General features: G+C 36.9%; 2 protein-coding genes across 2 annotated transcripts; both read left to right on the top strand.

The window, feature by feature from the left end:
* Positions 1 to 19,726: 19,726 nt before the first annotated feature.
* On the top strand, positions 19,727 to 23,536 carry LOC120332168 (polypeptide N-acetylgalactosaminyltransferase 4-like). Its single transcript, XM_039399360.2, has one exon. It carries the CDS (start codon positions 19,786 to 19,788, stop codon positions 21,508 to 21,510), a length of 1,725 nt encoding a protein of 574 aa, XP_039255294.2. The 5' UTR covers positions 19,727 to 19,785; the 3' UTR covers positions 21,511 to 23,536.
* LOC120332169 (pseudouridine-5'-phosphatase-like) lies at positions 23,522 to 26,467 on the top strand. Its single transcript, XM_039399361.2, has 5 exons — positions 23,522 to 23,657; positions 24,101 to 24,319; positions 24,531 to 24,590; positions 25,098 to 25,273; positions 26,140 to 26,467. The coding sequence occupies exons 1-5, from the start codon at positions 23,597 to 23,599 to the stop codon at positions 26,323 to 26,325; spliced, it is 702 nt and encodes a 233-aa protein (XP_039255295.2). The 5' UTR covers positions 23,522 to 23,596; the 3' UTR covers positions 26,326 to 26,467.
* Positions 26,468 to 27,371: the final 904 nt, after the last annotated feature.

The following is a 27,371-nucleotide window of genomic DNA, read 5'->3' as shown; positions in this document are numbered from 1 at the left end:
ACAATCAGGACTGGCAACAATTGGACGGAATCAACGAAAAAGCTGACCAAGCGAAAGCTTTCAACAATTGCCGAGAAACCGTCTATACTAAACGTGCGAAAATCAAATTCGACCAACTTACGAACGTCGGGGAGATTCAAATTGCCCGGAACAACGATTAAAGTAGCAAATTGCTGACAAGCCGATATAATCAGAAACAATATGAAAAGACAATAATCTCAATTGAAAACTGTTGAACTATGGTAACGGACTCTGGAAACGTTAAAATTACGAATAAGGACTGTGTTGTCGAACAATCGAAATGAACTCTTTTAGGACATGATATATGTTCGAGGTGAAAAACATAATCAAAAAACGAACTGTTGAAAATAATGAACTATATGGACTGTTTTACGGTAAATCACGCGCTCTATTCCGAATAATAGAGAGAGGAATTGTCGCGCGTACCTAATGGATATACAGATCAGGAGCATGTCATTCTACAATTTGTTTCATGATTTGCAGGTTTTTCTCCTCATTGAAACAGACATTTTTCATTCTTCCACTAATACTAAGGTAAAGTACTTCTTTTTCTTCTTATATATACATGGCGTTTCATTCGACTTTTAATTTTATAAATTAATTGATGGTAACAACTTTGAATATTCCGATTTCAAAACCTTTCAAGAGATTTATATTATTGAATATTTGTGGTTAGCATTCCTTTTCGATTAAATAGATTTCGTTTGAATTAAAATGCTTTCTAAAAGTAGATTCGAGCGAGTCATACTTTTAATTATTTACAAAGCCGTCATATAGAACGGTGAAATAATAAGCTCGTTAAACAAAAATTGTATCCAAAAGCGTTATTTTTTCAAAAAAGCCCTGAGATGGCATAAACTTAAAAATGCGTTTTTTCTTCCCGACATGGGACAAGCATATATTGACCAACTAGGTCTACAAAATCGTAACAATGCGATAACGCGAGCATTGAGTATTTTAGCGTAGCGAAATACATTGAATTGAAAATATGTTTTAACCGTCCAAACCAAAATTTTTAAAATAAAAATACGCCATCCTTCTGTAATTCTACTTTACAATCTTTACTCTTTCTATAAACTCTTCTTTATTTCAATGTCGTGTCTCATTGTAGATCATATACATGTAAATATTTTTTGACCTATATATATCATTATTTTAGCATTGTGTATTGTAATTTTCTATACATTTTCAATTTATTTGAGGGTGCCAAACCTTTAAACTTCCAGTTAGTAAGATGGGGAGATAATATAGCAACTAACCCCCAAATGTACCCCATTTCATGTTAAAAATATGAAAACAAAGTTAATTTTCCCCAAAATTCGAACAAAGACTTTCGTAGGAATCAAATTACACCAGTTTTAAGAACATAACATGTTCCACCCAGTCATTATCAAATTAAAATCTATATTCTCAAGACCTTTGTCACTGATTGAAATAATTATATCTAAGTTCCCATCCGTACGATGTACATAATTACCCTTATTGAGATAATAGGAGTTTCTGTTTATAACGTGAATCACGAGCTCACGTTTACAGCATTTAATTGGATTTATGATCAACGTATAAATACGACTCCGATATCTTTCGATAGAAAGAAGACGATGTAAACCATTCAAAGCGAGTGTGGATAAATGTTTTAAGATTTGTATTCTGTGTGTTGTGGAAATTTACAAATAAAAACATATAGAGATTTTTAACGCATCTTCATTCACGTGGGCGTTGAAGCTGAAGAGTGAACGGGTGACTTGCAAGTCAGAGACAATCTACGAAATAGCAATATACGGTAACATCACATCCATTTATGCTATACATCTACCCCTCTATGTATTAGTCCCGCCAGCTTAAGTGAATATGCAGAATTGACGGCTCAAAATATGCAAAAGAAAAAAAAATGTCCCAACTTTCCCCACTTCCCCCTAAACTGTATTTCAATTATAGCTATTCCAATGCATGATAATTTAACCCAACGTTATATAACATCAAGGAAGGTCGTTTGGAACATATTCTAGACTCTAGAGCACCGGTTCCCAACCATTTTTGCGTTGCGACCTTGGATACTTTCAAGCAGTGGCGGCGCGTGGTCATTTTGACAACCGGGGCAAGCTACTGCGGGACCAAGTCACTCCCATCTACGGGGACAGGATGAGCGCTGTAAGTTCTCCCATCATTTTATGAGTATAAAAACCATTCCATCGGTAACAACCAATCGGCAAAAGCGACAATTTTTAACGATAAGAAAGTGTCGTTAAAACTGGTCCAAGTCAAGGGATTAATAAATATAGACATAGTTTATTTTGAAACCTCTTTCAAAAGGAAAGGCTATATTTACCCAGATAAATACAATGACATATTAACAGAAACTTCGGGAAAGCAGACAAAACCTAAAATAAGGTTTAAAACGTTACTACGAAGAAAGGAAAGTTAATGCAAAGATAAGGACATGCGTCGCTCACTCATAGATATATATATATATGCTGCTAGACTTCTACTGCTTGAACATATATGCAACACGCCGCGGTTTCTTGGAAGCAAAATGCTCAATGACGCGCTGATTAAAGTCATGCATCACAGAAATACCGTCTCTGTGAATGGATAAAACAGCCAAGGAATTTAATCTATCTTGCTTTATTGTGTTTCTGAGATACGTTTTAATACGCTTCAGCGTGCTGAATGTTCGCTCTGCGTCGGCGGAAGAAATAGGCGTCGTCAAAATGATGTCCAGAAATTTTGCAGACGCCGCAAAGGTAGTTACTAGAGTGTTATCTATGAGGAACCCATAGAGCGCGCAAGTTGATGTGATGTTCAAAAAAGTTTGATTGGTGTATATACATCGCAATTCATTTTCCAATTTACCCACGTTTATCATGGGGTAAAATTTGGAGACAGTAGCCAACAAATGGATGGGAAATTGACGTGCAATTTTTGAAAAATTTTTGGGGTTCATCAAAGAGAACGCGGCAAGGTGTTCAGTGCGCAGACGATCGCCTATTTGATTCACCAGAATGTCACAGCATTTCTTTGCAGACAAAATCAAACGCTGCGTTGTTTGCCCGCGCGTAAAGAAGCACTCCATGTGTCGTCGTATTTTATTGTTTCCCGGATACGAGATACAGCATCGCAGAAGTCTGAAATACACGACTGCACAGACGCTCCATCCATTAGCCTTGACTGCAATGCGCCGTATAATACATCCACGTGATAGAATATTGTGGAGAAAAAAGCGAGAAAAAATGAAAACTCACCATCTTCTAGCAGACGCTTTAGACATGCCGCCTCCCTCACAGAGCGTTCGTCCCAAACCGGAGAGCTCTGAATGCATGCCATTGAAACACTCAATGAGCTCAGACCTAATTTCGGACACGCCCTGCACCACGCGTGATTGGAAGTTCCAACGTGGCGGTGCACAAGCTGGGAGACGGCGGCTACATATCTGGCGAAGGAGGTCAGAGCGCTTCGGCGAAACGGAAAAAAATGAAGAAAACCCCGAAACATTTGCAAAAAATATACGGACGAGAGGGGTATCAAGATACATATTTTTAATAACGAGGTTAAATTGGTGTGCATAACAATGTAAAAAATGCGCATGAGGAAAATCTTCTTTTATATAAATTTTGACTTCGCGTTGTAAGGCTGTAACACTTCTTTCAGTACAGCCGATATCCCGCAAGCCGTGCGATCAACGATTGGTACAAAGCTGTGAAATCTCTCGGTAGGTTTACCATCTTTCACAAACCGAAAAATCACAGCCAGTTGGGAAACGCAAGTGATGTCAGTTGACTCGTCAGACTGAATCGAAAGGAACTGGCAATTCTCAATTTCCAGAGCCAAATGTTGTAAATAAATTTTATACATTCGTCGAGTCGAGCAAATAATTTTGGATATCCTTAGATGTCCCTTTCGAAACAGTTGCGGCATCAAGATGATCTCTCAATACTGTATCTAGGGATGCGGTGTATTCCACCATATCCAAAAATACCCCTCTATTAGAAGAGCCAGCCCGTTCATCGTGCCCACGGAGGGACAGCTCGTGACAACCAATGAACTGGCGCGGCGGTGTGGCTCAACGGGCTAAGCGTTAGGAATACGCTCGCCACCGCACCTCTAACTACTCTGCGTGGGTTCGCAGGTTCGCATCCCAAGCAGGGATGGTAATGTGCGAGAGGATTGCTGGACTCCTCGCCGTCGTTGGGTGGTTCACGTAACCGCTGGTCGGTTACAACTTCCTCCACCACCAAGTCCATGCTTCCGAAAACAAAACAATACAGTAAATCTAATCCCATACCCGACTTGGAATGCTAACCGGACGAGAGGCCGTGGTTCGCCATATGGATAAGCCGTCTTATCGGCTTTCCTCTCCCCCGGGATAAATATGTATAATCCTATCCTATCCTAACTTCAAAACATCAATCGACCGAGAACATGGCGGTTTTTCTCGACGTTTTGATTGTGCCGACGAATAGAAACCGCGCGTCCTTCATCCAACTGTGCTGCAATATTAGCATTTCCGAATGTTCGGTATTTTACTGCATTGTCCAGATGCTCCATAGAAGATTGATGATCCCTGGCACGCTCGGAAAGATGTTTAAGATTTCTAAAACCAAATTTACACCAACGTGAGTCACGGGCAGTAGCAAAAAATAGGCAATAAAAACAAAAAAGTGCATTTTTGTCCTCGCTGTAACACAACCATTCGTGTTTTTTCTACCAAGTTTCTGCGCAGAATGTACGCCGACGCTCTCCTCGGTCATGGGATTGTTCCAGTGAACAATTTTTTGGTTGATAAGGCCCAAGACGTTGTACCTCTAATATTTGTTCCAGCGGCAGCTGCGAAAACGGAGTGCGAAGTAGTGCATCAACCTTATTCATTATGAGGTCTAAGGCTAAGAAATGCGAAGCCGGAAAGAAGTGAGGAGCTCAAAAGGAATGTGGAAAATCGAAAGCAAATGGACTAAAGGTCTCTAACTGATTCAAATAGCGAAACAGGCGACAAAAACGAAGGCGAGGAAACTATCAACTCTTCAAGCAACCAACGAACGAGAAGGAGTGCGTGAATATGTCAACACGTTGTTGTAAGAAACGCCGGCATTGTGTCGTCATAATTTCGGGGCTAGCCCCGATGATTTAGTAAAAGAAACAGAAAACAAACGAGACAAACGCGGCGAGTGGAAGATAAAAGAGAGAATACGATATACAATGAGCAACCGGGGCAAAATCGGCGTCGCCCCGTCGACGTTAGGCGAAGGCTTTGCGAGCGAAAAATGAACCATGTCGGTAGAATATGGCTAGTGTAGACAGTCTGTGCAACCGATATTGAGGTATTTTTCGAATATTTTTTATTATACCGAAAAAACAACCGGGGCATTGCCCCGGTTGGCCCTATTGACGCGCCGTCACTGCTTTCAAGTATGTCTCCTTACAAGTATTCGATTCTTATCCGATTCCTAAATTTTCGATTCCGATTCCGAATCTCGATTCCTCGACATATCTTCCCGAGAAACATACCCGCTCAAATAATACTATATGAAATCAAACACGAGAGCTATGTTCAAATATGTGGACGGACAAGAAATACAAAACTGAGTGGTATGGGTATTCAATCGCACAAAAAAAAAAACGATTCCCTCAGAACCCACAGAGACTTTTGAAATAAATAAACGTAACAGCCTTCTAGCGAAAAATACATATACGAGGTGTGACTACAAAGAAACGGGACTATGAAATTTAGAAGTTTATTTAGATGCGTATCGTACACTGCATCGGAATCGATTCCGCGGAGAATCGATTCTGTAATCGAATCCAGACTCGATTTCGCCATCCTTACGCCCTTTCACGATATGATATGCTGATTTTGAATTAAAATTAGTCGGTCCTACAAAAGGAAGGATATTAAGCTTTGATGCGTTTTCTGCAAAATAGTTATCTTGAATCAATTCAAATACTAGCAATTATTTGATTATCCCGATATCCCCAAAATCGAATTTTTTATAACTGTTTTTGAATCCACTATCACCACTCTTCAATTAGTAGGCTACCGTATTTTTCAGCTATTAGACCGATTTTCAAGAGCTAATTTTATACCCTGATTCACTGGGGTCGAATTATTTGGTTGAATTAGCTTTCGATCAGAAAAAAAAAACGGGAGTCCAAATCGTACTGGGCGGTACCGAAAGATACGATCATGAAAATGCATACCTCGTACTTTCATGTTACTCATTTCATAAAAATGTTTGCCTCCTGTAGATTTTCAGATTAACAATTGAATTGATAATAAAAGATGAACACGAGAACCCTTACAAATTTTCACAAGCAAAAACAACAGCGTGTAGTTTATTCTCAATAGGTGCATATCTCGTTTAATGTATGGGACACCTAAGCAATATGTACATTATCATGCAAACAAGCAGCTTCCAACCTTTTCTGAGATGCATTACATGTTAAAGTTACACTTTTGTTACAATCATGAAATTTCAATTAAAATCATTATGTTCATTTTCATTACAACACCACTCAACATCATTTAAAAAAAAAACACGTAAATAAGCAGTATGTTCACTCAATTTGGGCAAAATATTAGCAAGGTAAGTTGATCATGCCAATAGAACGATGCAAAGCATGTTTATCAATAGGCTCGGAAATATCACGAATAGCTTGGGTAATTGAGGAGATGGTGTTTTCAATTTCTCGTGTCAAAAATTTACTTTTAGATAAATCCAGTTTTAAATTGACTCTTCCTCCTTTTTCAAGTATATGAGCAAAATATGATCAAATAATTTTTTCTTAGTTCCAAATGAGAATGTTATCAACAACAATACGACAAGGTAGCCTATCAAAAAGTTGATCTATTGAGTTTTTTCAAATACTTCGGGTCAAGACGAAATTCCAAATGGCATAGGCCTACTCAAAAAACAAAGCTACCAAAGGGTGAATTAAAGGTAGTTTTCAATGAGCATTTGTAATCAAGCCTATTCTGCCAGAAACCAGATGAGGCATCTAATAAAGCAAACTATTTAGCTGTGGGCATGGTTGCAATAATATCTTCATTATGTCTCATTGGATAATGCTCATATAAAATAGATGCTTTCAAATGGTTAGGGTCAATGCAAATTCGAACAGCACCCGATTTTTTCCTCGTGACTACCATGCTTGACCCATTCAGTTAGTTCATCAGCTGGTAAAATAATCTGATATAGCATTATATAAAACACAATACTGTACTCCCAAATAATCTTGATTTAAAAGCTACATTTTCTATCTGTCTATCATCTATTTTCTATCAGCATCAGATTACAGCATTTGGGAGCAGCAAAAAATGACTTAAAATGGCGTTATCACAAGATATAATATCCGTTACGCAAGAATGTAAAATCCATTAAAGCTTTGCTAAAGTCACTGAGAAAGAGTGCTTCATGCGAAAAAGCCTATACCTCATCAATCTCTAATAGATTTTTATTGAAGTTGCAAACTGGAAAAGGCATAAAATATCCAAAGGAGCTTTTGCAAGGATTGACTTTATAGTTTTATTCAAATAAAGTACAAATATGTGCGCAACGTTTTGAATCTAGTTCTATCACACCCAAGCGTCAAGAAGATGGTGCCAAAAGCTTCCACCTGATACTGATTTTACAAAAATTACTTTTGATTTGATCCAGCTAACTTACGATGCTTTTTCAAAATAGTGTATTTTTGAAATGAAGTTTTGTATTTCAGCGAGATGGCCAAAACCGAATACTAAACTATTCAGAATACGCTCTGGAAGAATATTTTTGAATATGGAATATATATATTCTAAACTGAAAATAACCTCATTTGGAAAATTTCGTATATCTTTGATTAAATAGTAGGATCACTGTTTTCACATTTCATTTGCATGCATTTGATGAACCTATGCCTTGTCCTGCTTGGTTGGCGCCAAATTTAGGTTTCAAAATTGACAAGTTGCAAATTTAGATATTCCAAAATTTTCATAAAATTAGATTATTTTTGACTGATCTCGTAAAACTGCAATAATCTCCACAGGAGTAATTTCATGAAAGTCTTCAGTTGATCACGCAAAACGAGAGATAATAACGATCAATGATATTGAAATCGCTAAGCAAAATATAGAGTCAGGCGATAAAATATGGCCAAATACATGTAAAGGGGGAAGCGATTCCCCTTGGGTAGGCTTACCATACGTCCCGCTTTAGGCGGGACAGTCCCGTTTTTTAGCGTCTTGTCCCGCCGTCCCGACAAGTCAGCCAAAAGTCCCGCTTTGTCGTTCAGCCCTCCAGCATAGTACACGAACATGTTCTCAATACTGTTGTTTCTGTGTAGTGCAGCGCTAACCTACTTACTGAAGGTGAATGCGTTTGTTTCGTTGTTTCCCGCTAACATTGTTAGAAAACGTATCGTGTAAAACCAATACTAATTAGTCTGAATTCGAAATATTTGTACCGCTATCGTTAACGTCAATTCCTTTCTATTTTTCGAACTGAACCCCATATTTGGACCGAGACTATGCGCATGAATTCTCGATGACAATATGGTCAATGAAGACAGTCGGGATAGCTTTAAATGTAGGCCTAAATGTAGTAAAATCGGAAAATGTAAAGTTACAAAATCGCAGCTAAAAGGGCGTTGTCTTTAGAGGCGTTCCACTTTGAAGTCACGAAAATATGGTAACCCTACCCTTGGATAATGTTCTGTGGTCATGAATGTTCGCTCTTGACTAATACATTGGACCTATTGTTCAACCACGACGTACGCAAATTGAAAAAAAAAAGCCAAAATTAGCACGGTATGGTGGAATGGGATTTATTAGCGTTTCATACTTTATTATAAGAAACGAATCAATATCAGGCGAATATGCAACAAAAATCGACGCAAATAATTGATTCCTGTCAAATACCATAAAAATGTATTACGCGCCCCGGAAAAAGTCTATAGTCAAAACGATAAATTCTTTAATTGATCCCGCAGAAATGACAGAGAAGCACACTCTATTTATTTATATATATATATGTGGTCCATATAGTTAGGCAATGCTTGCTCAGTTTTTTTTTTATAGTGTCTTTCTGCATAGTTTACCCATGCCTATGTAGCCTATACGTAACAAATAACATATCTTAACAAATAACAAGTCTTAAGTGAGTACATTCCCCCTGTTCTTATATTTGGTTACTGTGCGTTTTCTCATTTTAAATTGCGTTAAAAGTACCGGTATTGCCTGATTCTAAATCGCGTTTACTTTTTTATGTGCTTGTATTATTTTTATTTGGGTGGGTGGGCGCGTACTTGTACGTATTTTAACTTAATTTTAAGTTTTGCTCGCCTTCCAGGTAGCCTATCTCTGCATTTTATTTGTCTGTTTACTTTTTGCGTTGTTTTATGTACTTGACAAAAAATGTAGGCTATATGAGAATAATATGAAGAGTGCTGTTTTGGTAGAATGTATTTCTGACCATCTCCCAATTGTACAATGCTCTCTCTTAGAAAAACAAATTTATATACTCACGGTTAAAGATTTGATGTAATTTGAAGTATTATCATTAGCTTACGACTTCAATAATAATGCGCTACTGAACTGCTTTGACGACATAGCATACTTGTCAAAAATACCCCCAACCGAAGAAGTAATTCTAATCTGATTTGTTCATAACTTTGATGAGTAAATATCTGAGTCAGCATTCCTGAACTCTCTTCCCTTGAATTTAAAGGCGTTGAAGTTCAAAAATCTTTTCAAAAACAAATTACTGTTTGTAAACCACGCTAGTATTTCTCCTTTTTGTATGAAATTAATCACAATGTATTGATCATTTTGAAACAACTAAATATCAAACTTCAAGGCAAATAAACTTCTGGTGATGGTCGATGACAAAAAGTTGGAACACTCCACACTTGCACATTGTTGCTTTCATGAGAATATTGGACTGCTGTAATAATATTGTTATTGTTCCTGTAACTTCCAGTTACAGTGATTAGACGTAAAGTTGACCTAGTCTAGTACAAAAACTGGTATAGGGACATGCATGGCTATGTTTATATTATCAGCTGACCTTGATGGTATTTTCTGTGAATACCTGTTCCCATTTTAACTTTTTCATGCGCATGTTTCTTCTTGTGGGTCTTTCTTATCACACATGCATGATTGTGGTTTCCTATCTGAATGATAGTATTTAAGCATGCACTTTATGTTTTGTGTAAGGTATTTGTATGAAGTTGACTTGATGGCCAATGTATATACAGTGTAGCGTATCGCCCGTCTATATGTATGGATTTTACCAGTTCGAAAAATCGTCTAAAATGGTCTGATGCCAATCTTCTTCTCAATATTTACTTCAACTAATGTTATTTTAATGCATTTAATACCAAACAATCTTAATACTACCAAATACTCCAATGAAATTAAAACAGAGTGGGTACAATGAAAATAACAAACACAAGGTATCACTGAAACAACCACAGCTGTAACCCATAGTCTCGCCCAGGGGTCGCCAACCTGCTTTCGACCGCGATCGACTAAAATCTTCGAAATAGATCGCGATCGACAACAAGGTCCTACACAAAAACGAATGGGCACTGAATGTGCAGATAACTGCACACACGCATACAAAAATTCCACCGCTGCCACAGGGTTAGTGGGCACATTATTATTAAAATCGATACAAAATTTGTATTTGTTTATGTCCCGTTTAGGTTGTTGATTTGATTAGGCTTGACACTCGTAAAGTTTGTCCGTCCGGATTGGGCAACTCGTACCATGGTATTATCTCCTCACCAGACTGAAATTCAGCCCCATTCGCGCGTGCAAAAGAAAAAAGTGGAAAAAGCACGCTGTCGAATCAAGTGAGCGAGTAAACGTAGAGTTTTGTTATTGTCCACAAAGCATGAAAGTGTGTAACAACCTAAAGTACAACTTGCACCATACAGATTTGAATAACAACAACTATGTAATGCATGCAGAATTGATTAAAAGCAGAAATTCATGGCAGCATCAAGCGGGTAAGATTGAATCACACAACGGGCCGGATTTGGCCCGCGGGTCGTAGTTTGCCCATGTCAGTGATAGAGCCTAAATGTCCAGAGGTACGAGCACTGTGTAAATGCTGAAAGGTTTCTCGCCTCAATGCACCAAGAATGCAAAATTGATAAACATCAGCACTGAACAATGTTTCAGGTAGCCAATCCACTTCCAGGTATACAAAATATCACCAGTTAGAATATATATCCTGTGGTTGTGGTTTATGATGGGAACGTTGCTTCCAGGCAACTACTGCAGACATATGATCGTCTTCTGCTACGCAAGATCGAATCCTTTCATCCGTGTATGTGTCCAGCCAGTTAAAGCCCGTTTGTAAGCAAGAAAGTCAGAGTTGAGAAGAGGTGCTATTAGCTGGAATATGATATCAGGTCCCAATGATATAGACATATACAGTCCGGGCGCTTAGAGCGTCTTGTTTACCTAGACAACCCATCAGCATTACCATGTTTTGTCCCTGCCCGATGCTCAATACTGTATTCATATGTGAACAGTGTAAAAATTCAGCGAGCCACCTCCCCTTTTGGCTCTCCGAAATTTGAAAGCCACTTCAAGGCACCATGATCAGTGAGAACTGAAAAGTGTCTGCCCCACAAATAAAGAAGAAAATTACGTACTGATTGGACCACCGCCAACAAATCCCTTCCCGGTGTACAGTTATAGCAACTAACCCCCAAATGTACTCCATTTCATGTTGAAATCATCATGACAAAGTTAATTTTTCCCAAAATTCGAACAAAGACTTTCGTAGGAATCAAATTACACCAGTTTAAGAAACATAACATGTTCCACCCAGTCATTATCAAATTAAAATTTATATTCTCAAGACCTTTGACACTGATTGAAATAATTATCTCTAAGTTCCCATCCGTACGATGTACCTAATTACCCTTATTGAGATAATAGGAGTTTCTGTTAAAATGTGAATCTCGAGCTCACGTTTACAGCATTTAATTGGATTTATGATCAACGTATAAATACGACTCCGATATCTTTCGATAAGGAGAAGACGATGTAAACCATTTTAAGACTAGTGTGGATAAATGTTTTAAGATTTGTATTCTGTGTGTTGTGGAAATTTACGAACAAAAACATATAGAGGTTTTTAATGCATCTTCATTAACGTGGGCATTTAAGCTGAAGGGTGAACGGGCGACTGGCAGTTCTGGGACACTCTACGAAATAGCAATATACGGTGACATCACATTCATCTAACAACCATTTATGCTATACAGTTACGTCATTCCGTCTTTTAAAAAAGTTCTACTAAAATAAACAATAACATCTTCTTCTCCCCCTTGCAGTTGTGATAATACAGCACCAGTCCCAGTGCCACTCGCGTCGGTGTCCAAAATAAACTCCCCTTGAACCAATGGAAAAATCTTAATAGAAGCGGACGTCAAAGGACGCTTAATGATTCAAATGCTTCCTGGCATTCGTCAGTCCACTCAAATTTCACGTTATTTCGAGGCAAACGGACCAATGGCGATGCTATGGTGGCATAACGAGGTACAAAGCGCCTATAATATATGGCGGTTCCCAAGAAAAATATCTAACATCTGATACACATTGAGGCGTTTCCTATTCTGCTATAGCTGTTATGTTGTGAGGATCACTGCGAACTTTTTCTGAAGATATGTCATATCCAAGGTAAGTAATTGATCGCCGAAACAAGTGACATTTATTCAGCTTCAGTTTCGAAGCAGCACTCAGTCCATCATCCTCTCGAAGATCGCAGGCGCATTGACTACAAATTGGAAGTGTCCTTTCTCAAGGAGGCTCAAAACAGTTTTCGCTCTGTCAGACCAACGACTAACATACCGGTCAGACGGATCAACATCTACTTGCCTGTATCCGCTAGCCAAGTCGAGTGTCGTCTAACTTGATGACAGCAACATTATCCTCGTCAATGATGACAGCAAAAAAGCCAATTGTTAGTACTGAACGGCCGAAACTCCCTTCAATCGATGTAACCAAGATTTGCAGATGTTTCGGTAAACCATCGGGTTCGTCCACCTTTTCCGAAATACGAGACACAATTATGGTTGAGCTATGCCAATTAAAGATCCACATTGTTGTAAAAAATGGGCGGCCGCGATAACGCGCTTCGGTTTTGCTCGCCCTTTCGCGGTCCGTGTTACGCCCTTGTTATTATCTATAATCACAGGCATATTCAATTTTGCACAACCAAATTCTTTTTTTTTTTGTTACACTTTGACATGTTTCTCTCGTTGTCAAAATCATATAATAATGTCATTGTCGGCACTTGCGAAAGAAACGGAAAAAGCAAACAAACTGTATTTCATTACAACAAATTATTATCGATGAAAACATTAAATAGCTTTAAAGTTGTCATATATAAACCGCTTTACGTATCTTTTCACGTTATGAATCCCGTGCAAGGCCCGAGCATATATATATATATATATATTGATGGCAATTAGGGATGCCACTTTTGGATTTACGAATCGGATCGAATCACATCTTTTCCGAATCGATTCGAATCAGATTTACGCGATTCTGAATTAGAGAGCGATTTACCGAAAAAAACAAACATTGAACGTTTGTTAAATCGTTGTTTTCGGTGGCTTTAAATCTGCCGAATGCGTTTATGCGTCACTCCAAATAACACCAACTAACGGGACGGAAATAAATGAAAACGAATTTTTCGTGATTGACTTTTTTACTTATCTGCCGTCATTTGTTTCAAGTTCGGCACAACACACTCTTTTACGAATCCATCGAGATGATTGTGTGGCGTAATTTCCACCAAACTGCGAGTTCAGTTTTCCACTAAATGTCCCAAGTTTCTATTATGCACGAATTTAAATAGATCGTATACCTAAAAATTCGTGACAATTTTGATGAAAATTTTCAACAGCACACCTGTGCTGCGAATAAGGTTTTGTACGCCCTGGCATGATTGGGTAAAGAATCAGCTACCGACGTCTAGATAATATTTAATTTTGATTGAAATTTAATTTATTAAACGTTGTTCTGAGTGAAATATTTCGCGTACATTTGATGAGAACTATTACTGAATGAGTTCATCGGCCGGCAATGTTAATTGACAATCATGTTTCTCATCCTAAAATATATATTTATTTTGTTTGCGTTTGTCAGGCTTCCACTCGAGTGGCGGTAAACGAAATCAGGGAAAAAAAAGGAATAGTGCGTACACGTCTTTTTCAGCTGTTACAAAAAAAGTGGTTTTTACTTTTATTTTTGTTAGCGCGACACAAGCGGAATAAAACATTTCGGATTATTTCTAGCAAATGTCATAACGGACAGGTGGGAGTAAATAATACTTGAAGAATGGCAACTTGTGCACTGTTTTACATAAACCCGTGCCAGATTTCATACCAGACCAAGCATACTGTGCAAATGTCGTCTTACTTTAGCCCCAGCGACCATGTTTGATCGTGATAAAGCGTCGACCAATCATCGCTCGTCAGCGCGGCGTGCATTATGCACATTTGGACTTTCTGAATTACGAAATTAAACGTAGTCCACGATAATAATGAAGCCCGAGTCAGCCAATAACGCCGTTAGTCACAAATAATATTGTCTCTAATATTTATGGAAATTTTTGTTCGCAATCGTAGTCGGGTGAACGATTGTTTTTCCCGAAATTGATGTAATTTAATCGTGGTTAATTTTATCGTCTTCAATCATATTCTTGCAAGCATTTCCCATTTATTGGACACGTAGTGGACATAGCGATCGTTTTGTTGTTATGTTGTTCTTGTTCTTGTTGTTCTTTGACACGTTTTGAAGAAATCGCTTTTCTCTTTGATTACTCGACCAATTGCTTTGAAATTTTCAGTGGTTAAAGATAAAAATTTTCCCCAGGAGGGTATTACTTTTTTTGCTATGACGTCATAAAAATTATTGCCACTAGGTAGCGCTACGTGTCCATATATTTGAGCATAGCTCTCTTGTAGTAATTCAGATGCAAATAGAATGTTTTTGTCGTATTACTCTATGCTGCTAGCATAAATATAAAATATTGTACTAAAATTTTGAAGATAAAGAATCGGTAATAAGGCCGCCTTAATTCAATATACCAATAAGTGAAATACCACAGTCACACATACTGGTGAGGGACAAGGGAAAGCAGCGCTGTTACGGTGTTTATGACATAACAGTACAACTGTTCCCTGCTCATTTTCTCATATGAATTCCATCAAATTGCCTCAGTCCTCATACAAGTATACCACAATAATAACTCAGTATTGTAAGACTCACAGATAAGTTGCAACAGCAAGTTTTTCATCAATGCGTTTATTGGTGATATCTATGACCTACATCTTTTTTATCATGATGGAAATGAGTGTGGCTTAATAGTGAATGATTGCCACCAGGTAAACTCATGTTGATAATACATGAAGCACAACCGGTGTTAGCAAAACGATGTAATTTGCCGACGTTTCGAATTTCTATACCGAAAAACTTCATCAGGGCATGATATGGAAAGGACACAAGTGCGTGCTCCCGAAGTATGCGAACCAAGATGGCGGACATCGGAATGTAACATGGGTAACAGGTTAGGGTTAGGCGATAATTTTTTCCCAAGATTCCTTATTTTAGTCCTATTATCAGACTAGCCAAGAGCCTCCCGTAGTATTTATACCTAAAATTATGGCCTAACCCTAACCTAGTACACATATTTCATTCCGATGTCCGCCATCTTGGTTCGCATACTTCGGGAGCCCCCACAAGTGGATATATAAAGAGCAAGAAAAAGAAAAAAATATATGAAAAAATTATCATGGCGTCAACTCTAATCTAAAAGGGTGATGATAAGATAATATGTATAAATAAACAAACTAGCGCAAGTTCAAACAAAAAGGGGTCTATTTAAACAATCAATGATTTATACACAGGCGGAAAAAGTGTGGTTTCTTTGTCATTCATCGAATTCTTCTCTTTATTTATGTGATAAGATTCGAGATATAGTCTTCTCCTGTATTGAGTTTCTTTTTCTAGTACCCTGCTGTTTTCCCAGTCGATGCTATGGTTATTAGAAAGGGCGTGTTGACAAGTCGGCCCTTTCGAAACACGCCCTTTCTAATAACCATAGCATCGACTGGGAAAACAGCAGGGTACTAGAAAAAGAAACTCAATGCAGGAGAAGACTATTTCTCGAATCTTATCACATAAATGAAGAGAAGAATTCAATGAATGACAAAGAAACCACATTTTTCCACCTGTGTATAAATCATTGTTCCCTTTTTGTTTGAACTTGCGCTAGTTTGTTTATTTATACATATTATCTTCACCCTTTTAGATTAGAGTTGACGCCATGTTAATTTTTTCATATATTTTTTCTTTTTCTTGCTCTCTATATATCCACTTGTGTCCTTTCCGTATCATGCCCTGATGAAGTTTTTCTGTATAGAAATTGGAAACGTCGGCAAATTACATCGTTTTGCTAACACCGGTTGTGCTTCATTTATTATCAACATGAGTGTGGCTTATTCACTGAAAAACCCTTATCATCCTTGCTATATAGCGTATTCCATTTTCAAGTTTTTCTCTTTTAGATTTGAGCTTTTTTGTGACTTTGAGCAAACATACGTATGCAATAAAGAAAAGCCTAATGAAATCAGATTTGGGAAGATTCGATTCGAAAATTTTCGATTCGAAAATAAATGTATCCAGAGATGGCAACCCTAATGGCTATAATCATAGCATTTACTATGTCGAAACGGTTATTCGACTTTTCAGACCGCAAAAACTGTTCGAATAAAGGTAACTTTTTTTGTGTTCGAGATATGAAATATTCGTGAATTCTGCTACGCTTGCGTGAGGTAGTGCAATTTACTAATTTTAATGAAGGTTTTATTAAGTTTCATTGCATCGGTGTTTGGACACCCACGCGTTTCGCCAGATTACTGGCGTGATTACAGATTGCAAGGGATGGCAAAAGAGAATATCATATCAAAACGAATAATTCAAATATTTTTAACGAATTGTCGAATATCGGGTATTTTTAGTATATATATATACAACAGGCATCCAGAACGCTAGACATTCTAATATTGGTAAGCTATTTCCGCCCGTCCTCGTTTTTTTCAAGGACCAATTATTACACAACGGCGAAAATCGATGTTTGGCTTTATATTCCTGGGAGATATATGCGTGCATATCGACGACATATGTTAAAGACAAAGACACATGTTAAAGATTTTATTCCGATTTTTATCTTTTGCGCCGGCCTTGAACTTTCCTCCCACCGTTTGTGAATTACCTATCCCAATTTTAAGCTAACGATATTACCATTCATGACGCAGGAACGCGGATATCTATGAAAAAGATAGTTGAGCTTCTTATATTTTTACTTTTCTATTGTGCCTGTCTATTTTCGTATTGAATAGTGAATAAAAACCCGACAAAGTCATTGCGTGATGTCTGATAGTTATTTTGAATTTAAATAATGATTCAATAAATCGACAATAGTGATTATATATTTATATTCAGGTGTTTTTGCATGGTGTGATAATTTCTCTTGTGTCCCATGCAGACTTTCCTCTTAGATCGTCTAACCATCATTATATAATGACAATACCTCCCCATAGCAATTAAACATTTCCTTTGTCTATAACATAGTTCAACATGTTCCCCTTCATGCAATCATTAAAACATCTCGATATACAAAAAATCAAATTAACTAATAAATACTATCAATTTTACTAAACATTTCTCACAGTTTTAAAAATATTTCAAAAACTACCAGCTCACATAACACGCGCAAAACGATGACGTAGTCCATTACTCAAGCATAGCGAAGCAGCCGAGTTGCCAACTATACAAGTCTTATTTATATTCACCACACACTGACACATGGTTTGCTTATGTGGTGGACAAAGTGACTATAATTATATATAGTCATATATATATAGTTTATAGTCACTTTGGTGGTGGAGTCAGTAATATTTGTTATGAGTACCGGTACCGTATGTTGGTAGCGTTACAAAGCAGCAAGACCGGAAGACTGCAATTGTCCTACTCCTGTACTCCTACTGAGTGTACGGTACCGTACCGGCGGAGAGTAAGTGTGCATGTAAAATGGCAATGAGAGGTTTTATGAAGCTAGACATTCCGTGCCAGGCCCATTTACCTGTCTCTGTCTGTCTGTAGACGCCGGTTACGCTAGTGCTCCCCGAAAATGCACGCGGGCGAAATACGGTACCGTACATTTTGGACGCCCGAAAATTCGTTATTTCTCACCAGCTACCGGTACCGGTACCATCACAATTCAGCAATTATATCTGACAGTACTGCAGTACCGGTAGGTCGTAGGCTACGGTACGCTACAGCAGTAAGGATCTGGTGGAATGGAACGGCCACCTACAAACAGTCTGACAGTGCTAACACAGTACCGTACCGGTAACAGGTTCTACAGTTCTAATATTGCAAACTGACTGATTCGATACCAGACATCTTTCGACTTTCACAAACACCTTTCGACTTTCACAAACACACCAAAACCCATGTCGATTAACAACTAAATGCTGAGATGGGCCTGTCTTGAAACGTGAGTCTTTTCGCTACTTTCTGACTTTTATTGCTTTCTGTTTGCACCCATTACAGCATTAATAATACTGACCTTTGACCTATGCAAAAATATGCATCGTCACTGGGTGTCAAAGGCTCAAAGACCCTGTTGGGATGTTCCTATCAAATAATTTAATACTTATTTATTCAAGATTTTTTTCAAATAGCACAATTCTGTCAGTTGCACACTAAGAATCGAGGTTTTCACACGGTTTTGGTAGGTTTTCTCACGGGCTCCCAACGGTTGGCGTGTTGTGGTCACCGGGGCTATCGAAATCACAGTGGCTACGACTCCACCTCTGGAGTCGCAGTATATTCAAACTCTGGCTCCATTCTCCGGAGCTCCAATTGATTGATTGATTCATTTTTTGCTTCGAAGCTGGGCTCCGGCTCCATATCCATTGGGGTTTTTAAGTGTGACTATTACCAGATTACCATGAAATATCTGCCCAAATGCAGTTTTGTGGAAGTGACAGTTCTCCAATTCCAAAATGTCCTGTCTTTTGGTTCAATAAAACAAACTCTTTCTGTATCTGAAACAAGGGCGCCTGGCAAGATGGATCTTGTCATGCTTGTATCGATAACACATGTGTGTAACACATTTTTTGTTTCCTAATTTTGAATATCTGAAGGTCTGAATATATGAATTCAACTTGAAACTTAATATTATAAATTGAACATTATGAGAATTTTAGAGCTGAAAAGAATAGATTTTGTTATTTGTATGAAGCATTAAAAAATTATAAATATTCTAAAATAGTAAGATGGTTCGGAGCTGGAGCCACTAAAATTTCTGGTAGCCTCGTCTCTGACTCCTTGTAAGATTGGCTTCAGCTCCACCAAATTGTCAGAGCTCCATGGCTGCAGGCTACTACTCCAGCTCCGGCTTCCCAGCCCTGGTGGTCACTGATTGCACGCCGCGACTTCTATGTTTGCACGCTGGGATATGTGATTGCACGCCTGACTTCTCATGGAAAAAGGGAATGAAATCCAGACTAGGATTTAAGCAATCATAATTTATATAGATCAGATAGACATTTCATTGGATTTTATGGACCATTATTACGAATATTATTTGTTTGAGATCTTTTAAAAATTTCTATGTCTAATCACTAAATCATCGACCTCCCTATTTTACAGAAATCTTTTTAATTAAATTTTTATTAACACACTTTCCCAATTTGACCATGAAAACCTTTTCATGGAAATTACCCCGAAGAGCCAAGTTACTGTTGTTTGTTGTAGTTGCTGTGATAATTTACATTCTTTATCTTGGAACCAAAACTAATTCAATGAGGAGACTAGGAGATGACTCTTCTAGTTCCGAGATAATCATTGATAGTGTGTACAAAGACATGCAAAAACCTGTCTTGGGAAGACCAAAAAACGACCCAAAAACTTTAGGACAAGGAGGTCATGCTGTAAGACTGATGGAACCTGGTGAAAGGGAAAAACAAGAGGAAAGCATTCAGATATATGCTGTTAATCAGTATGTGAGTGAAAAAATATCCCTCCATCGTAAAATCAAGGATACTCGACATGAACAATGTATATCTCGTCCTCCTTTTGATTATCGGAATATGCCAACAACTTCTGTAGTTATTGCTTTTTATAATGAAGGATGGACAACACTAATTCGTACAATATTCAGTGTACTTCACTCTTCACCTGCTGGTTTGTTGAGGGAAGTAATTCTGGTGGATGACTATAGTGACAAACCGTATCTCAAAGAACAATTAGAAAAGTATTTAAAAGATATTGAAAGAGTTCGCTTGATACGAACTGTGAAGCGTGAAGGACTAGTGCGAGCTCGTTTGCTTGGTGCTTCACATGCTACAGGGGATGTTCTAACATTCTTGGATTGCCATTGCGAATGCATGGATGGTTGGCTTGAACCTTTACTTGAACGAATAATGCAAGAAGAATCGGCAGTTGTTGTTCCAGTTATCGACACTATTGATTATGATACATTCCAATATTACTATGGTGGTCATGAACCTCAAATTGGTGGGTTTGATTGGAGATTAACTTTTCAATGGCATTCTATTCCATATGCAGAACGAAAACGTAGGAAAGGACCTGTTGATCCGATTCGATCTCCAACTATGGCTGGTGGACTCTTTGCTGTCAGTAAAGCCTATTTTTCGCACATTGGTACTTACGACACTGGCATGGAAATATGGGGTGGTGAAAACCTTGAATTGTCTTTCAGGGTATGGATGTGTGGCGGAGTGCTAGAAACAATTCCATGTTCTCATGTAGGACATGTTTTTCCGAAACAAGCACCTTATCCACGACCCAAGTTTTTGCCCAACACACTTCGTGCAGCAGAAGTTTGGATGGATGAATACAAAAAACATTTTTACATTAGAAATCCCCCCGCCAAATATGAAAAATATGGGGACATAAGTGAAAGGATAAGTTTGCGTGAACACCTCGATTGTAAATCTTTCAAGTGGTATCTAGAAAATATATATCCAGATTTACATGTCCCTGAAGACAAGCCAGGAAGTTATGGGTCTCTTCATAACAGAGGGTTCAATACATATTGTTTGGATTATGCCCCACCTCCGTCAAATCCTACAGGTGGAAAAGTAGCAATGTATGGCTGTCATGGACAAGGGGGGAATCAATTTTTCGAATATACATCCAGACACGAAATACGGTTTAATTCTGAAAAAGAAATGTGCATGAGTGCAATGAAATCGGAGGATGGTGTAACTATGCTTGATTGTGTAGAAGATCACAGAGAAGTACCAGAATTACAAATATGGATTCAAGATGGTGAATTATTCAGGAATCCTGCAACTAATAAATGCGTAGAGGGCGAAGTTAAAGGACAAAATGCATTAACTTTCATCAGAGATTGTGATGAAAACAGTAAAGCTCAACAGTGGTTTTGGATGGAGTGAAAATAATTTTATCATGAGGATTGTGTCAATTGCATGTACCGCACTGAAGCTATCAGGTCACTTAGAATGTCACATCAAAATGAGAAGGTTCTTTCAGCTTGGCATGGTATTCTGGATGCATGGGTTTTTGTTTTACATTTAGAGCTCTCTAGAATTGTGTAACTTACAATGTTTTCCATGCAGTGTTGTCTGAAGTTCAATGGAATTGTTGAGAATTTTATATTTATTTTTGAGGCTTGTTTTTATCTTTGGTTCAGGCTTATCTTAAGCTATCGTATCGTAATGCAGTCTTAATATATCATGGATATTGCTAGTTTGCTACTGCCCATATCAAGTGTGTGGTCCTAGTTCATTAACTCCATTAGATCATAATAGTGCATTACTTTATATTCAGATTTAGTTTTTTTCTGTTTTAATTACCATTTAACGGCTTGAAACAATGGTCTCAAATTTGTACTTTTTTGAAATAATATCAAGTAGTTACGAATTGGATAACTTTGGAACTGAGCATTATATACCTAGTGGCGTAAGATTTTTTCTAGATTTTATATTTGTGATTTCTCATGATTGAAAGAATTGATGGACAAAAATTTACAAAAATGAAAATGATGTTGTGCATTCCTATGACAGCTCTCTGGTCTTGTAAATGATTTGTCATTTTTAACATTTTAAATCAGTTATTCATATTATATTACAAATCAGAGGACCCCGCATCGCTTTTGGCTTTTTTGTATAGCCTATTTATTACTTGATATTTTCTAAATTCTATGCTTTGTATTTTATCGAAACTCACCTATTCTTAGCTGAATGCTTTTTATTCTGTATATCTTATATTTCAATATCTAACATGAACAATTATTAACTGTATTTTAGTTTGACTTATTCTGCTGTTTGGCTTTTTGCTCTGTTCAATATACACAAGACAATGCTGCATAATAAATATTATTTTGTCAGTACCGGTATGTATGTAGTACACACAAATGCTTTTTGTTATGTATCTACAAAAAAAGGATTTATTTAAGCAAAATGTCAACAATGTAATTTCTAAGTATTGCTGCTCTGAAAGTTTCATATGTAATATGGGTGCTTATCAAATACCTAATCCAGATTTTGACAACTTTACTATTTATATTCACCCATTGTTTGATCAATAACAAAAATGAGATTATAAGTAAAATCATATGTTATGAGTTTGAATACTTTTGCCCAGCATGTCATGTCAACCTGACTTTAATCAACTTCACAGATATAATGCACTGTGACAATGCAGCTTTGCATTAAATTTTTCAGGTTGAAAATATACCTTATCATTTGCAGTAGCACTTTGTGTTTAATTGAATATTAATTCGAAGCATTTTGTTTTAAATACGGTACTATATTCTATATAATTTGTAATATTGTTTGCCTTCGTGTGTATTTATTTTGAAATCTTTGATAATAATTATGCTTGATTCAAAATGCAATGTTAGTTGATAAAATAATTTTTAACTCTGCTGTGGTGAAGTTTTATTTGAAAATTTTTATGGATAACTTAACTAAAAGTTAATGGATGAGATTGAGTTTTAAAGTATTTATTTCTAACATTTTCAAATAGGTAGTTCGCAGAAATCCAATCGATAGCACATACTTTTTGGTATTGCTTTCATATACCGGTACTTATTTGATGATATTAGCTCAAACTTTCCATTCAAACCTCTAGTACTGTTCGGTAACAATTATTAATATTCGGAAAAAAATAGACAAAATGAATTTTACGTTCATATTGCTAAAATTCAAAAATATCTTTAAATTTGATAATGGTACAGCTTCTATAGTTTAGGTAGTTATTTAGAACATATTTATGTGTTTGTGTCATTGCTGCATCAAGAACTATTTACTATCAGTTTATGCGTGTTTGTATAAATGTAAACTCCATCGGAATTAGGTCTGTTATATACCAAATGCAGCAATCATTTTATTTTTTGAAGTTATCTTTTAATAAATGTTATCTATATTTAGTATAAGCAGTATTTTTGTCTTTTTTTAGTTTCTAACATCTTAATAAATCAGTACAGATATTTGTATCTGTGTATTATTAATCAACAAAATGTCATTAGAATATAAACCTGTGACACATATTATATTTGATATGGATGGAGTGTTGCTAAGTATGTTACTTCAATTTGCTATTAGTTCCTATGGAAAGCTTCTTGACTGTACACTTCATTGTTTAATGTTATCCAGTTTGAAAATTATATTATCTTTAAAATTTATGGTAATATAAACACCATTGTGATAATAAGAATATGATATATGATGAAATAATAGTCAATATTGTGTGTGCCGGCAATCACCACATCTCTATACAATAAATTTACACAATTGTAGTAGCACACATTTGGAATTTCATTGATAATTAAAACTATTCATAAGTGACCATTGTTCAGGTAAGCAAGGAAACGAATTTATTTTCCTGTTGTTTGATGCTCTTAATTTTTATTGTTAATGGTAGACAAATTCTTCAATGGTGATGTTCTGTAAGAAATCGAAAAATCAGAATTTATTATACTATAATTCATTTCTCACCCACTAACACAAATTTCAATTTCAGATACAGAAGATTTATACACGGAAGTCTATCAAAGACTTTGTGCCAAATATGGAAAGGTATATGACTGGTCTATCAAGCTTCCTATAATGGGAAAGAAGCCACATGTGGCTGCAGCATATGTCATTGAAACACTGGGACTTCCTATAACAGTAGATGAATGGCTTGGTTTATTGAAAGCTGAAATGCCAAAGGTATTTCCAAGTGCAAAGCTATTACCAGGTAGAAGTGTCCTCTAAATTCATGGTTTATATTTGGTAGGCTATTTTACAATTTTAGATTGAATTTTGAATTAACATTATTTGGTTATTGTACAGAAAAATGATTTTGTATCATGTTCTGTCACAATGTTGAGTGATTTGGTATGTCAATATTCAATATCATAATAAAAATTGTCTAGTGAACTAATGAAGTAATTTTTCATTCTGTACAGGGGTTGAAAAGCTGGTGAAACATTTTAAACACCATAATATTCCAATTGCCATATGCACAGGTAATTTTTTTATAATAAAGTAATCAACTTATGAAATGAGCAGCATGTGCATGATAATTATAGAGATCTTAGTGAAATCTATAATCATTTCTGTAAATACCTAGGTAGGTCTATTGTTGTATTAGTGTTGCAAGTTCATTTAATTAAAATTTTTCCTAAAAATGTTTGAAAGTTTGCTGGAATATAAAAATTCTTCTCTAATTCAGAGATTTATAATGTTGTGCATTGGTTTCAAGGTCCAGGCAATGGGTAGACTTTGATTTATAATGAAACCGTGTAGTATTTTGCAATATATAAAACCTGCTATCATTGTTTATTTTGTATCCACCTCATACATGGGTGTTTTAAGATTCATTGTTCAACATCATAAAAGTACTTTCAATTCTATATCCGGTGTATTGTCTAGGAGTTAGAGGCAAGATTCACCAAGTATAGACAGTTATGATCATGTTATATTTTAGTATGTACTATGATCACTAAACCATCTCTTATGTTTGTTTACAATAGGATCTGGGACTGATGGTTTCTCACTAAAATCAACCAATCATAAAGATTTCTTTTCATTATTTGAACATATAACACTTTGTGGTGATGACCCGGATGTTAAGTATGGAAAACCTCATCCCGATGCCTACATTGTTAGTAACAGCAGATTTCAACCCACCCCACCAAGTCCAGATAAGGTCAGTCATTACTCAATTAAATAGGAAGCTTCCTTTTGGTGTCGGTGATTCTTGTCATAATGCCAGACAATTGTTTGTTCATTTTTGTTGGGAATTGTTTCTGATCTCATTTTTATACCTGCATTTCCTTCCAGATACTATTCTATAATAATCAGTCCTTATCCCATCAGTTTTGGAAATATATTCTCAATTTAAAAGTCAACAGCCTATAACTTGAGAGCTGTAATTGACGATTGTGCAAAAAAGTCATACCCTACGGCAGGGGCGTCCAACCCGCGGAAGCATTTCGAGTGGCCCGCGCTGTATTTTTCAGAATTGAATAAAAAAGTTTGAGTAAAACTATTTTTCGAGTGATGTAGTATACAAAGATGTGATACAAACGATTTGTTCATTTTCCTAAAATGCGCTCTTCCAGCCCTTTCAAACGAGCCATGAGTGTCATTTTGAATGGAAACCAACTGGGAGCAGATATCAACTAGAGGCAATGGTCTGTTGGCTAGTCGACTAGAGGCAATGGTCTGTGATGAGAAATATCGAGCGTCTTGGCGAAACTTTCGGAAATAACTACTGATGGCGCCCCATCAAATGATGGGAAACAACGTTTTAGGGGTATAGTAATTGTGAAAGTTTGTTGTGCGGGTATTGTTTGTTTTTTCATAAACCTGTAGCTGTAGTCAGTGTAGCAAAACTAGAACATAATGCCGTGTTGCCAAGTGGCCTGCACAATTATTAGTAAACTACATGTGGCCCTTTGGCCAAAAAGGTTGGACGACCCTGCCCAAAGGATTATGCAATGGTGGTCCTCTGTACATTTGGATATTCGTTTTCGATGTATACCGTACTTATTCAATATAACAACAATTCAGGTCCTGGTAATTGAAGATGCTCCCAATGGTGTAAAAGCAGCAGTAGCCGCAGGTATGCAAGTTGTTATGGTTCCTGATCCCAACATTCCAGAAGAATATCACGAGGGAGCAACATTGGTGCTAAATTCTCTTTGTGATTTAGATCTGGGCATTTTTGGGCTTCCTTCCTTACCAGATTCTATTTGAAATTTTGGGAATGAGATGCAACTTCGTGCAATGAATTATGCGTTTTAAACTGTACTTTTTTATGGCTATTTTTCTCTTTTTTCTATACTTCCTAGTTTATTCATCTCAACTGGGCACATAATACATATTATGGATACGTAAAATAATCTAATTTCCTTTTAACGTTCGGGCAGGGAATTTTATTGCTGTTGTGTCTTATCTTTTTATCTACTACTTTTAATTGATTTCAAAATTGTCTCGGCATTGTGGCGCATCGTGTAAGCGTTAGGAATCCGCTCGCCGACGCATCTCTGATTACCTTGAGTGGGTTCGCATGTTCGAATCCCGTAGGGGTGTAGTTTTGTATGATAGTACTTCTGTACTCCTCGCCTCCGTAGAGTGCTTCACGTAACCACCATCAGATATAGATGTGCCGATACCAACGAAAAAACGTTGATACCGATACGCCTGTATTTCAAAAAGCGATTCCGATACTATGTAATTATTACATGAAATATACAATACAATTTTATTTCGATCCTTCGTCTACAACACAGAACACAAATAAAAAAAAAGGGCGACTGAAAGATCGGGAAATGGGCTAAACCTAGAAGGTTTATAACGAACGCGCCCATCTACATCAATATCTTGATAACTAGACTTGATAACCATAGACAGAAACGTGCTGCGCCTTTTCAATCGACTTATGAGTGAACACCATGAAAAAAAAAAATAGCCGGAGATGTTATAATAATGGTGTAGGAATTGGGATTTTCGGAACATTTGTCGATAGAGGCCAGTCTAGCTCGTTGGACAATGAGTGTCGATATGGATCGTTTTTCTACACCTTGTTTGAATAGCAATGTATATTTGTGGTTCGTTTGCCGCTTCAGCTAAAATTGTATAGTCCAGTGCTACCTAAGGCAGAGAAGGTGAGGCCACAGTAATATGCGCCAAATTGATTTTAATGAGATTCTGTTCTTCGCAGTTTATATTCTGTTTGCCACATGGCATTTTCGCTTTCTTTATTAATAAAGTGTATATATGATTATAGTGGTATTTAGAAT

The sequence above is a fragment of the Styela clava genome, chromosome 13, assembly GCF_964204865.1.
Source record: "Styela clava chromosome 13, kaStyClav1.hap1.2, whole genome shotgun sequence".
Lineage (NCBI taxonomy): Eukaryota > Metazoa > Chordata > Ascidiacea > Stolidobranchia > Styelidae > Styela > Styela clava.
This window is presented reverse-complemented; position numbering and strand designations above follow the sequence as displayed.